Source organism: Apteryx mantelli, chromosome 1 (genome assembly GCF_036417845.1).
Source record: "Apteryx mantelli isolate bAptMan1 chromosome 1, bAptMan1.hap1, whole genome shotgun sequence".
Lineage (NCBI taxonomy): Eukaryota > Metazoa > Chordata > Aves > Apterygiformes > Apterygidae > Apteryx > Apteryx mantelli.
Genome location: NC_089978.1, coordinates 70,092,132 through 70,104,762, shown reverse-complemented (window position 1 = coordinate 70,104,762; position 12,631 = coordinate 70,092,132). Strand labels below are relative to the sequence as shown.

The 12,631-nt window shown below is 36.1% G+C and overlaps 1 protein-coding gene across 2 annotated transcripts in view; it reads left to right on the top strand.

The window, feature by feature from the left end:
• The window catches only part of MGAT4A (alpha-1,3-mannosyl-glycoprotein 4-beta-N-acetylglucosaminyltransferase A), a 73,665-nt gene extending 61,917 nt beyond the window's left edge, over positions 1–11,748 (top strand). For both annotated transcript variants that reach the window (XM_067294444.1, XM_067294452.1), the window contains exons 13-16: positions 7,635–7,713; positions 9,848–9,914; positions 11,035–11,147; positions 11,316–11,748. In XM_067294444.1, the coding sequence (XP_067150545.1) occupies positions 7,635–7,713; positions 9,848–9,914; positions 11,035–11,147; positions 11,316–11,342 (286 nt within the window). In that variant the 3' untranslated portion in view covers positions 11,343–11,748. The remainder of the gene's footprint in view (positions 1–7,634; positions 7,714–9,847; positions 9,915–11,034; positions 11,148–11,315) is intronic.
• Positions 11,749–12,631: the final 883 nt, after the last annotated feature.

Here is a 12,631-nt window from a genome sequence, read left to right as displayed (position 1 = left end):
CTTGTGTGTGACTGCTTGGGAGCATTACTTTGAATATCTTCAGAAGGATTTCTAGGCTTTGTTGTTGTTGTTTGTTCATTTTTCCCCATAGCACTGTTTCTAAATCAGTTGTCCCAAAAGTTGTGTTCTTGTTTTTAACAAGCTATTGGGTACCCATCCTAATGTGCCATTGATTCTTAATAAAGTGATTTTTATGAGATAGTACTTGCTTTCTGGAATTTCTGCTTTAAAATGACATCTTTTAATATTTTGGCAAATCAGCTAGTAGATTACACTTACCTCTTTGTGTTCTGATACTGGCATGTATACTTGATGTACGATATTGCAGACTACTTGCCTAATTTTCCCTGCTGTTGACACTGGAATCCCAGGGGAGATGTAATGTTAACTTTGCATATGTTTCCTGTGGCATCTTCACACAACATAGAATTTCCTCTCATGCAAGAAACATATATTTATTAGACTATTTAAACTAGAAATACAGTGTATGGAGTGTGAAGAGTATCTTGTCTAACTCCTGGTAACTAAACATATACATTACCTTGTCCGCATTAGGCTTGTCACTTGTCTGTGATAGTGTTGAAAATTACCTGCATAAAAAGTGAGGGGTGCTTGTCTGCTATTACTGCCACTTCAGTGTGAAGGAAGATATGCCTAGCTTTTAAAACATATTCTCTAGCTGTGAAAATTTAAAAGAAATATCTTTTTTTTTCTTAAGTAGAACAAAGTTATTTACAATATGTATCATCTATGTATGTATCTCAAACATAGCTAAGTATCCTTCTTATTGGATGCAAGTCCTCCTGTGGAAAGAAAGATCCACAGAATCAAATACATTACAGAGAGAAAGTGATATTTTAACAGCTTTCTAAAATCGTCAATGAAGCAGAACTTCCGCATTGTTTGCTCTTGCAGTAAGAACCACTTAAAACCTAGAGAGCCGCAGTATCTTTGCTTTTTGGACTAATGCAGCAGTAACCTGACTGATGTATATAAGTTGTTCTTTGTTCATAATCACTGTTTGGTGTAGAAACTCTCCATTAGCACAGTGCAATACCTTCCACCTTTCTTGGGCAATTTTAACTGAAGCTACTTACACCCCCCTCCACCCCCAACCCCCCCACAGTACCAATTAGAAATAATCTTTGCTCTGATCCCTAAGTATATAATTAAACTATAAGCTATTAAAGTTTAACAATATTTGTATTTTATTAGGCTTAAATGGTGGTATCAGTTGACAGCAAATACTTGAAAGGCTCGAATAATTTTTTTATTTTGAACATTTCTGGCATTAGTGTATTTCAGGTGGGTTAATGTTTGCAGCATGTACACAAAAAGAGAGAATTTGAGGACTTGTGTTCTGTGTTTGCATAAGCTTCGGCACTAGTGACTAGAACATCCTCACATGGCTCCACTGGCAGCAGGGCTTTGGCAGGCTTGCTCCCAGCCACCGGGGCTGTTTGCTCCCGGCGCGGAGCTCTGGCTGCGACAGTCGGGCAGGATCTTCATGTGAAAAGCAAAAAAACCGTGGCTCAGAGACAGAAGAAAAGAGCTGTCTGAGCCAAGGACATGCTGCTTCCTCTTTAATGGCACTAATATTCCAGATTTGTGTATTTGGCAGTGTTCCTGGATTTATAGTTATTAATCAGAAATGTTAGAGGCTTAATGCAGTTGCCTTAATGTTAGGTTATGTTAATGCCACTAGAGATTCACCTGATTTCCAGAAGGGCATGAGTCTCCGATATGTCAGAATTACATCTGCCAGCCTTGTGAGGATGCCTCTGATACCCACGTGCATCTCAAATGGCAGTAGAGGCCTATGTTTAAGACAGCTGAACTGAGCCCTTGGTGTCTGTGCTTCTGGGGAAATTAATTTGAAATATGAAAAAACTTTCTACATTTCAGTGGATTAAAAATTCAACAGAATTAATCTTGCAGAAGAGCATAAGGACCTTTTAATTAATATCAATCTGGTTGAAAAATAATAAAATTCCTAAAAGACAAGAGTGGAGATTTCATGAGCAAGGAAAAACAACCCCTCCCTCAAAAGAACCTGACACCCTCCAAGATCAAAAGGAAACTGAAGAGCAGTTAAAATGAATTTAATTCCAAATCCTTTCTGTTACAGTTGACCTGTATATATTCCAGAGAGTGCACTACATGTTTAGAAAGCTGCTCTCGTAGCCTTCGTTGGGAAACCTAGAAGCCAAGAACGGGCTTGGGATGAGAAGGGCTTACCCAGCTAAATGGCTTCTACGTGCGTGGTTCAGCTGGGGAAAGTTGGGAAGCTGGAAAGGAGAGACTCAGACCACCCCAGCCCCCCAACTCCCCCATCCCCTGTTTGTTCAGGCTACTTTGTGGACCTGAGATAAATGTGAGCAAGTTCTCTGCTCTCAGCTTCCCACTTCTGCAAAAATGGGGAATTCACTCCTTACAGCTATCAAACATGATGCCTGTTTTATATCTGGATGCTTAGACTGGCTGGTTTTAGCAGAGGAAATAACAGCTTACCAGGGATTTGGCATAAAATTAATGGGGTAAATGCTCCTTTTTCAAGTGTTTTCAAGCCAGTAACTTTATAATAACAAGATGGAAAAGCTCTCATTAGATTGCTTAGCTATTATGAGTACTTGATATATAGAGAGAGACTTTAGGATTTAAGCTTTTCTTGGTAAGTATGAGCAATTTTCAGAAAGAAAGGAGTGGATCAGAGGCATAAAGGTTAGGAAAAGAAACTGAGCTTGAGAAATGGAAAGGAAGTTATTCATCTTCCATTTGTATTTTACAGCAGGAAAGCTTAGAAAATAATGTATGGCTAATACCTGTTTCCAGTTACGTATGGTAATATTTTCTAACAAGTATTCTGGGAAAATGACAGAGAGGAGGTAGATTAGTTTTCTTTTACTAAATTGTATCCAGTGATCAAAAATACTGGATGGAACCGATGAATAATAACTCTTGCAGTTGGTTACAGCGTCTGTAGCGAGACATAAATTTGCTGACTGAATTCTGCCTTTCGAAGAAGTCCCTTTGTGCAAAATTTAAAAACTGTTATGCTGCATGTTGTTAGCTGATGATTTGCTCAAATGTGGAAGGAAATATTTCCTTTCCATCTTCCTATCTCTTTTCCTTTCCTGAAAATGGGATATACTAAAATATTTCAGATAGCTAAAAAAGAGATGTAAGGAGGATATATAAAGAAAAAGATTTGGTTCCTGATGTTTACATGGGAGGAAGGCCTGTGTTCATAAATAGATTCTTAGAACATTTGTGCTTAGCATTGACTGGGATAAGTTTTTTGTTTCCTTCAAGACAAAAACAAATATATTGATAGTGAATTGTGCTTTTTCAGAATTTTTATGTATTATTTCCTTTTATAAAGCTGCCATAATTTACTGGTGAAGTTCCCATGTGTTCTATTTTAATCTCTTCATTTTGGTTGCTCAGTAAAATAAAAGATGCATAGAATCACACTTTCCATGTAAAAAATAAGAATCATTGCCATTTTTATATTTTTTTAAACAAATTATAAAATACAGTAAGACAGACTTATTAATACCTAAAAGCCAACAAATCAGTTAATGGAAAAAGTAACAGAATTTTCTGAGCCTAAATATGCTTTGATGAGGGAGAAAAGTTTTATAAGATACACTCCCTTTGTATGCAGAATCAGAGAAGGATAAAGAGGTGTGCATAGTTATCATTTGTGTTGAATTTTTGCCAAAAGTACATGTGATAAATTAGTATTGACAGATGGAAAAATTTAGCTATTCAAAAAAGAATATGAAAGCTATCAGTGTAGATTAGTAGTATTGATATGAATTTATATGCATCTTTTCGTTATAAAGAAAACTGGGAATGCTACAAAGATGAGACTGTTTCTAAGTGCTCAGTACTGGGAAAGTTCTGAATCTGAGTGTAGCCTTTTAAAATATCGGTAATAGTTAGCTGCATTGGCAAGCTAATGGTCTTTAGACAGTTTATTAATGAGACTGATGCTTCCCCCTTCCCCTCCCTTTGCACGTTAGGACGTGCACGGATGCTCCTTTCAGCACGTTGCTTTTCTCTTCCAGTAGACTTGATTTTAGAGCTGTGTTGAGTTGCATGGAAAGAGGTCAGACCCTCAGCTTGAAAATTCAAGTCACTAAATATAAAAACTGAAGTTTTCTTTGTGACTTTAACTTTTTTTTTTTTAAGCCTTCAATGCTCTTTACATCTTATTGTGTAACTTCTTATGCCATGTGAACTGTTAGTATCTAGCATCTTCCTTTACTCTCTTACTGCACTGAGGTTGCCAACAGAAGGTATACAAGTTAGTTCATGCAGGATGTATTTATTAACTTTGGGTGGGAAGCAGGCAGGAGGAAGTTATTTTCATTTTTGAATGTCTCTGGTAGCCAGTTATTATCTTTGACCTAAGTTTCTTTAAAAAGAGACTGTCAGAGAAAGAGCTCTCTCCAAGATTCAGATACATAAATATTTTCTTAGTTACTTTTCGCTGATGGCTTTCATCAAGAATGTCAGAACATGTGCATATTTGTATTTTATAATAAAATAACTGTGAAGTAATATTCTAAAAGGTAATAGTAGTGTTTAACTTCGGGTGCTTTTTCTTTTTGTGTGTGTGTTGTTACATTTAGAGGTCTATGGCTTTCAGAACTTTAATTTGAAAGAATGGTTCAGAAAGTATTATGTTTAAACAGCAGGAAGACAATATCTAGTGATTCAGTCTTAAGAAAAATGTGAGTCAACTAGGAAAAATAACAAAACAAAACATGTTTTTAGTGTTTCCATGGACTGTCACCTATAAACCCCAGGACAGATGTCAGACTAACTTACAAACCAAAGCTACCTCTGTGTCATTCAATTTCTGTATCCAGGAAAATCTTTCATAGCCTGAAAACCTTGAAAGTTTGTGATTTATCAACATGTCAGGGAGGTGAGCTTTATAAAAGAACAGATAAATGACACTTCTTTGAGGAACTGGAGAATATCAATTTTATTCGTAAATTTTATTTGTAAGCAAAAGGTTGATACGAACTGACTGTGTGTGTGTATTCATACTTCTATTTTTAAACCCGGTGCAACTTTTACTGTCTTAGTAGGTGTTATCCATTAAGTGTTCAAGAAAGGCTCAGATATAAAAATATTTAAAATTATGTTTATAGTGGAAGGGATAAGATGTGTGCCATGCATATTACATATGTATGTGTATATATGTAGAGAGATAGATGTATAAAACATACTAAAAGGGTGTTTTTGATTACATGGAAATCCAGAAATCAGTTTTTATTAGTTGCTTCCGTGAATTGTTTTAACATTATGGCAACTTTTGAGTGTGTTGCCCTAATGGAGTGACAACCGGTGAGGGGCGAGAAAACTCATACCTTGATTTCAGAAGTTGATAGCACGGTAGGAGAAATGGTTGGCTGTGGTCGCAAAACTGTTTAATCACTCCCCCCTCCGCCCCCACTACAAACCCACTGTCTTTTACTGAGAGCCCAGTGATCATAGAGGAATTTTCTGGTGGCTTTTTAGGTGTCTCTTCTCAGAAATAAGATTTGTGAACTAAAAAGCACCGAAGAAAAGCGTTGCATCTGTGGTTTAGGTAGGAGCGTTTGATGATTTCCATCTTAGGTGGCAGTGTTCATTCACTTGCATTTTTAAAAAGTCTCCTTAGCACTTCCAGTGTTTTCATAAGGAAAATTCTCAGTAACGATGAGGATATTTGACAGACCAAAGGATAGCAAGCTCGGTCTGCTAGGTCAGAAGAGAGCAGAATATACTTTTATTTCTCTTCTGGTCAGCTTTGCCAAGAATTTTATTTTGCTTATTATTGAAACATACAGTAAAGGCATCCTCTTACAAAGGAAAAGGTTGGGTTTTTTATACATATCACGAATGTTTAAAAAAGAGGTCACAAGATTTTTCTTTGAAGAACAGTGCATGTAATAATATGTACATTAGAATTGACTAACCATTATATTAAACTACTGTGAAAAAACATTTTTTCTGTAAGTGCATACAACACTGAAGCTACTGAATCGTTTTGTTTTATCTTTTGAGCTATGCAGTTCTACTGAAATCGGAGCAATTGAAATCACTGTAGCTTTCATATATCTGAGTATGTGATTTTACTCCTGTTATTTTAGGATCACAGAGATTTTTAAGTCAGGGTGAGAGAGCTCTGTTTTCTTGTACTTCTTGTCTTGTTAGATATAGAGTATGCATTAATGGCAAATACTTACCCAGCTTCAGACATACTGGATGAAGACAAACTGGAAATTACATCTCCAATTATGTCTTAATAAATTGCAAATTGAGCTAATTTTTGTAATTTTAATCAAGTGATAACTCCTGAACTAATTTTGCCCCTGGCTGGTGATGTATTCAGTGTGGAAGGTGGTGCCTACTGCTTATTGCTCTAAGTTCCAATTGAAGAAAGGTATGAAATGTGTTGATAGATTTTTTTACATATTCATTTAAACATATTAAAAGTAAAATATGCTTGTTAAAAGTGACATCTGAGTAGGCGTAATTTACAAGTAGTTTCCAGACAGTAATCTAAATAAACTCCTCTGTGTTCTACTCGAATAAATAATAAGAAATGAACAAATTTTCAAGCATTGATACCACCTAGTGGTAAAAAGAATACTGTTACTTGTTTACATAGTATGCCTGTATATGCAGGGTCAAAAGAATACCAAGTTTGTGTTTTATATAAAGAAAAGGAAATTATACTATATCTTCTGTAACTGATTATCTGAACATGTATAGTACTACGAAAACTGAGAGTGGATAGTTACTTTAAGACTTGTACTTAACTGCTTGTTATATGTAGGGATGGTTTTGATACAGTTTTAAGCCACACTTGTTCTGCCACATTAAAAAAGAGAAGGTTCATTAAATGCATACCTGAGAGTAACAAGGACTTTTTACAGATATAAAAACATGGTTCCACTCTATCTGTGTATACATGTCAAGAACATATATATGCTTTTGTAAAAAACAAAAAAAAAAAGAAAAAGAAAAAGAAAAAGACTGTTTTTTGAATAGGAGATTGAATTCAGATAACATTAGGATATGTGTATGGGTTGCAAATTCCTGGCACAGTCATTGATGAGACTGTTCAGTGAACCAGAGTGGAGAGCTGGGCTAGTGAAAACGAGCCTGGCAAAAAAGTTGACTCGGGTAAGTTCCCTGGATTGGTTCAGAACATGTCTGCAGAGTTCATTCTGCTGGCGCAAGGAGGGGGTGGTCTGTGCTGGCAAATAGCGGGGAGAGGTTGGGGGAAGGCAGGACCACTACACTGGAAGTGATTCCAGTGCGTGCCAGGCAATAGTGACTATGAAACTACGGTGTTGATCACTTGACATAGTGCAGTGCAGCAAGATCAGATGCATGGTAAAATATTGCCCAGTCATTCTTTGTAAAACCAAAACTTTAAAATAGCCCTTTCAATTACAGTAGTATGCGAAACCATCTTTTATTTCTTATCTGCTGATGTGGGTCCAGTATAAAAGTTATACTTACCATTGTAACATCTGTAATGTGATTATTAACACATAAGATAGTAACTTAGCTAATTCTGGCTGACGTATACATACCACTTACTTCTCCCTTTTCATTTATAGATACTTGTTTCACAGTGGCAATCCAGAGCATCCAGGAGACATACTTCTAAACACAACTGTGGAAGTTTTGCCTTTTCAGGTATGAACGTATTGATTTTTCTGTCCTCCATTAGAAGATAAAAGCAAAACCTCCCAATTTTATTTTATTTTTTTTTAAACTGGATGAGGGAAACATGATCACCTCTTTTTAAACTGTAGGATCTCGATGCCCTTTTTAGAGGGGGGGGAAACTATTCTGAGAAAACATGTTCATTGAGAGTGCAGCCTGCTATAAGAGCTGTTGGCAATTTGGAGGTGAACAAGCATTCGGCTCATTCTCTTCCACTTCGCTGTTGCTATTTAAAACCAAAAATAACCAAACAATCCTCCCTCCTGTGTGTATTTTGGAACATAAGAAAGCTAAGCGAATCTGCTGTTCAACTCGCTAAAAGTCTTGGTCCAGGAACTGACACATATCCAAACCCTACCAGATATTTACGTACCTAAATTCTCAAACTGCATCTGTTCCTTTCTCTTGATGACTGATTTTTTTCTTCCATAAATCAGTCTGAATTTTATCTCAGGAGGGCATTATACTGTCTCAAGTATATTCTTGCCTGAAGCCTGTTGATACAGATTCTTTTTCTTCAACTAGGTATTATACCTAACAGTTTGTATCACAAAACTGTGTGTGAGGATTAAGATATTACTTCAGACAAATTTATTTTATTTAGTATTGAAATAGTAACTTATTTCTGTCTTCCCCCATACATCTGATTCAGGTATCTTGAAATCTGTGACTAAATCACCATATTGAATCTCTTAAATAATGTACAGTTAGTGGTCATGGGGATGTTCGCTTTTCCATTCTTGCAGTCTACCATCCAGGTAGCAAATAAAGGAATTTCTGAACCTTTCCCCCCTCTGCCTCTGCCAAAGATTGTCAGTTTGATTCTACTTTTACAATGTAGCACCTGGGATATCATATCAAGCTTATAAGGCTTATGGGTTTTGTTTCTCAAGACCTTTGGAAATATGTTCAATCACAAAAGCAGTGGCAGCCCTTACTTTATCTGGTCCCAGGATATCATAAGAATGCACAATAAGATGATCAGACAAAATGTGCGTCAAACATATCTCCCTTTTGGCTACACCTGGCTGTGAGAAGTTCCCCAAACTGGAGCATTCCCTAAGGAAATAATGCTGCCAAGCTTCCCTTGCTATTGCCACCACATTTGGAAAGGTAAACAGGAAATTTTGCATCTGGTCCATTCCCAAGCCATTGGTGTCAGCAGGAAAACTCACCAGTATGGAAACCGCAGCTAAAGAATGGTAGGTGCTGTTTTGAGGGAAGGATTTCTGCACCATGGACTTGAGTAGAGTTGAGACCCCATTCAGGTACTTCTAGCCTGATCCCTCTTGAGCAGAAATCAGGAAAAAATAGTCACTAGAACCCAGAGTGCCTCCAGACTGGATTTGTCTGGGACTTAAGCAACGCGTTCCAAAAAGCTTTTTTCAGCAGTCTTCCTTAAAAGTCAAAATTAAAAGAAAAAAAACTGGTGGACTTAATCTTCTGTGTGTGTCAAGCATTTTTAATTGATTCCTAAGAAATTCTTACAGTAGGTCTTCTAGTATTGACTCATGTGATTCTGATTGTAATCTTCAGGCTGCTTTTTGAAGCTCTGGTCTCCAATTTCATTTTTCTGTGCATGCTAAAGAAGCTTATTTATATCCCCCTTTTTTATATCCACCCCATTTTAGTAAGGCAGTGGATAATTGAAATGCTTCCTTCAGTGGTCTAACAGCTTTTCATCCCACCCAAATTCTTACATTAAAAAGTAAGTTAAATTTTATTTGCCCTGAGAGAATCTCCAGTTCAACCACAGGAAAAGAAGGCAAGATTTTGCCTTTGATATTCTACTGCTATTTATGCCAGTATCTGCTATACATTCTCTTCATGTGGCAGTTAACATGTGAATTACTTGGGGCACTTCAAAAAGTACTACTTTTTTCTACCTTGAAGCCAAATACAGCTCAGTTCTGGAACACTGCTGCTTTTCTTTTTTGTGTTTATTTGTCTAAAGCTATAAATAACTATCCCAGGCTGATTCATAATCAATTAGGAAAGATGGATTCTGTGTATGTAACAAGAGCGTGCATACATTTGGCTTTCCCTGATGAAGTAGTATGTGAAAATAAATGATCTCATTGATGCTTTTTTTGTTTTATTCTAGAATGAAGAATTGGTATTAAGCAAAGAAACCAAAGACAAACGCTTAGAGGATGGTTACTTCAGGATAGGTATGCCATGGGCAGCAATGGTTTTCTGTTATACATACAGAAAGAAATGTATTTAGTCTCTATTGCAACATTAAAGGCATTTTTATTAAAAACAAAGCAATCCTAAAAGTGAAGTTTTGTTCACTCATTTTGGGTGAGTGACCTTTTAGGCTTTACTTAATATTACTTTCATTATTTCTTCTTTGAGACTGATGTACTAAACAAAGATCTATTGTGACTCTTAGTTATGGTGCAGTTACCTCCGACTTCTGTGTCAGGACAGATTGCCTAGCTTATTGTAGAGGCATTTCCAAGTTATATAAAATCACGTCTGCTGTCCTGTGGCTTCACGAGTGCCTCTGTGTGAGCTGTTGTGCTTGCATGCATGCTGTCAGGGTCCTGGACCTGAACCCTCCCTACAAACAGATATTCACCTGTCTTGTCAGGGGATGAGACTGGCATTTCCATAACCAAGGGGCTGTTGGGGAAGATGGCAGGAGACCTGTTGTCAAGGAAGAGAAATTTTACTGGTGGGCTGTATTTAGCTTGTTGGCCATAGGCTGACCATCACTGTTGTAATGAAAGCAAGTTTTTTCATCTTTGTGAACTGTAGTTGAAATGTGTACGTTTTAAGTGTGATATCTAACTAGCCTTTTAAATTGGATTCTTGTTCATCTTAATACACCCGAAGATTCTTCAGATTGGAATACACTAAACACGAATGATATCCCTTGTGTGTAATGCTCTCTGAAAACACACAGACCAAGGGTTCTGTGTTTAGTTCCATGATACTACATGAAAATCTATACCAAAATCTTCCCAAATTTTCAGAGGTAGTCATACCCATAAGTACAGACAATTCAGAAGTTTTTATTCTGTAATGTACTACTCTTGTCAGATCTGTGTGCGCTGATGGTATGCCCCATCTGCTTTGCTGCTGCACAGCTGAATCCAATGTCAAGAATCACTGGCTGCTTTGAAAGCGTTTTGCTTTAGGAATTGATACCAGTCAACCTTACATCCAGTCGTAGGTTTAAGCTGTGAATTGTGGTACTATAGATGTGTTTTTCTGGACTCAGATTTTGTATTTCACTTTGTTGAACTGGAGTTAATTGAGGATATGTTTTTACTTCTTTTGCAGGGAAATTTGAAAATGGTGTAGCTGAAGGAACGGTTGACCCAAGCCTAAACCCTATTTCATCATTTCGGCTTTCAGTAATACAAAATTCGGCAGTTTGGGCAATTCTGAATGAGGTGAGGTGCTATAACCTTTTAAAAATAAAACCAGAAAATGTGAGATTTCTTCATTTTGTTGATGTTTTTGAAGCTCAAAATTTTGGCTAATGCTGAAAGTTAGCTGTTATTACTGAGAACTGTAATGTCCTAAAATGACTTTTCTTTTTTTTTGACTCTGTATTTCAGATTCATATTAAAAAGATTACAAACTGATCATCAAAATTTGCTTTAGAGGAAAAAGAAAGAATCCTTGAAAACTTTTCTTATAAAATCCGACATCCTTAACAAGTCACAAATTGAAAATACTGAGCATGCACCTTATTCCAAATTTCTTTCATTTTTCACTTGAACACTACCTCTTGTGAAATCTACTGTAGATGAGAAGATTGTACTTACCCCTTCTTATCTGATCCATCGAGAAACTGATGCTTCACACTGATAACATTCATCTGAGGTCTAAGTTGTCTTTCACTTTAAGGTGACTTTACCATCTTATGGTTGTAGAATCCTGCTATTCTTAACCTGTACTATTTTGATAGTATAGTAATATAGAGAAGTTGTACATATTGTTACATTCCTTGAAGAAGAAGAAAATATAATTATTGTTAAATACGTTTTATGAAGGGGGTACTTTCGGAGTTCCATTTATTTTCTATAACAAGAACCCTCTTTTATAGATTGTCAGGGATATATATTAAAAATGTTAGGGATATTTAATTTATTAAAATAATTTGAAAGTACATATTTTTATGCAGTAAAATTTTAAATTGATATAGTTTTTTTTTATGGATTATCTAGTTTAAGTTATCTTTCTACATTTTTCTTTGGAGATGCAAACATAAATTAATACCATATTTCAAATATACTGCCGTGTTTAAAATAACTAGATTGAGTTTCTAAATTATGTAGTTTTGTACACAGAATTTGAATGATGTTCAGAGGCATTAACAGAGTTCTGAAGAACATTATTCTTTGGGGCTATAAAATTCCACTATGTACAGTTTGTAGCCACATAAAAACATGTTGAAATGTCTTGGTATTTCATATTATGTACTAAATCTGTAGTGATTTTACATTTTATCCATTGCATTTTAGGAGAATTTTTCAATTCCAAACTGTTCTTTCTAAAAATCTTTGTAGACATTTCCTAGTCTGAACAAATTCATTTTCTGTATTGAAAAATCATTCCCCAGCTTTGCTTTGGAGTGACAAGAGTTACCTTTTATCAAAAAAATTAGTCATGAGATACATGTGATCTGTAGAGTTCTCCTTTTAAAAATTTCTGTTACTGCAGTGTTTATGTTGGATACATTACAGTGATTATTTATGGTTTATTTTTATTGTGTTTTGTTGTTCGAGGACAAGGAGGTTTCAGTCCAGCTCTTTTATTGATCAACGTGATTATTCCCACTGATTGGAACTGAATTGGGCCTCAAGTTAGTACCCTGCCTTTTGTGCTTTAAGGATGTTTAATGAGTCAGAAGCCCAGTCAGGAAAGGAAA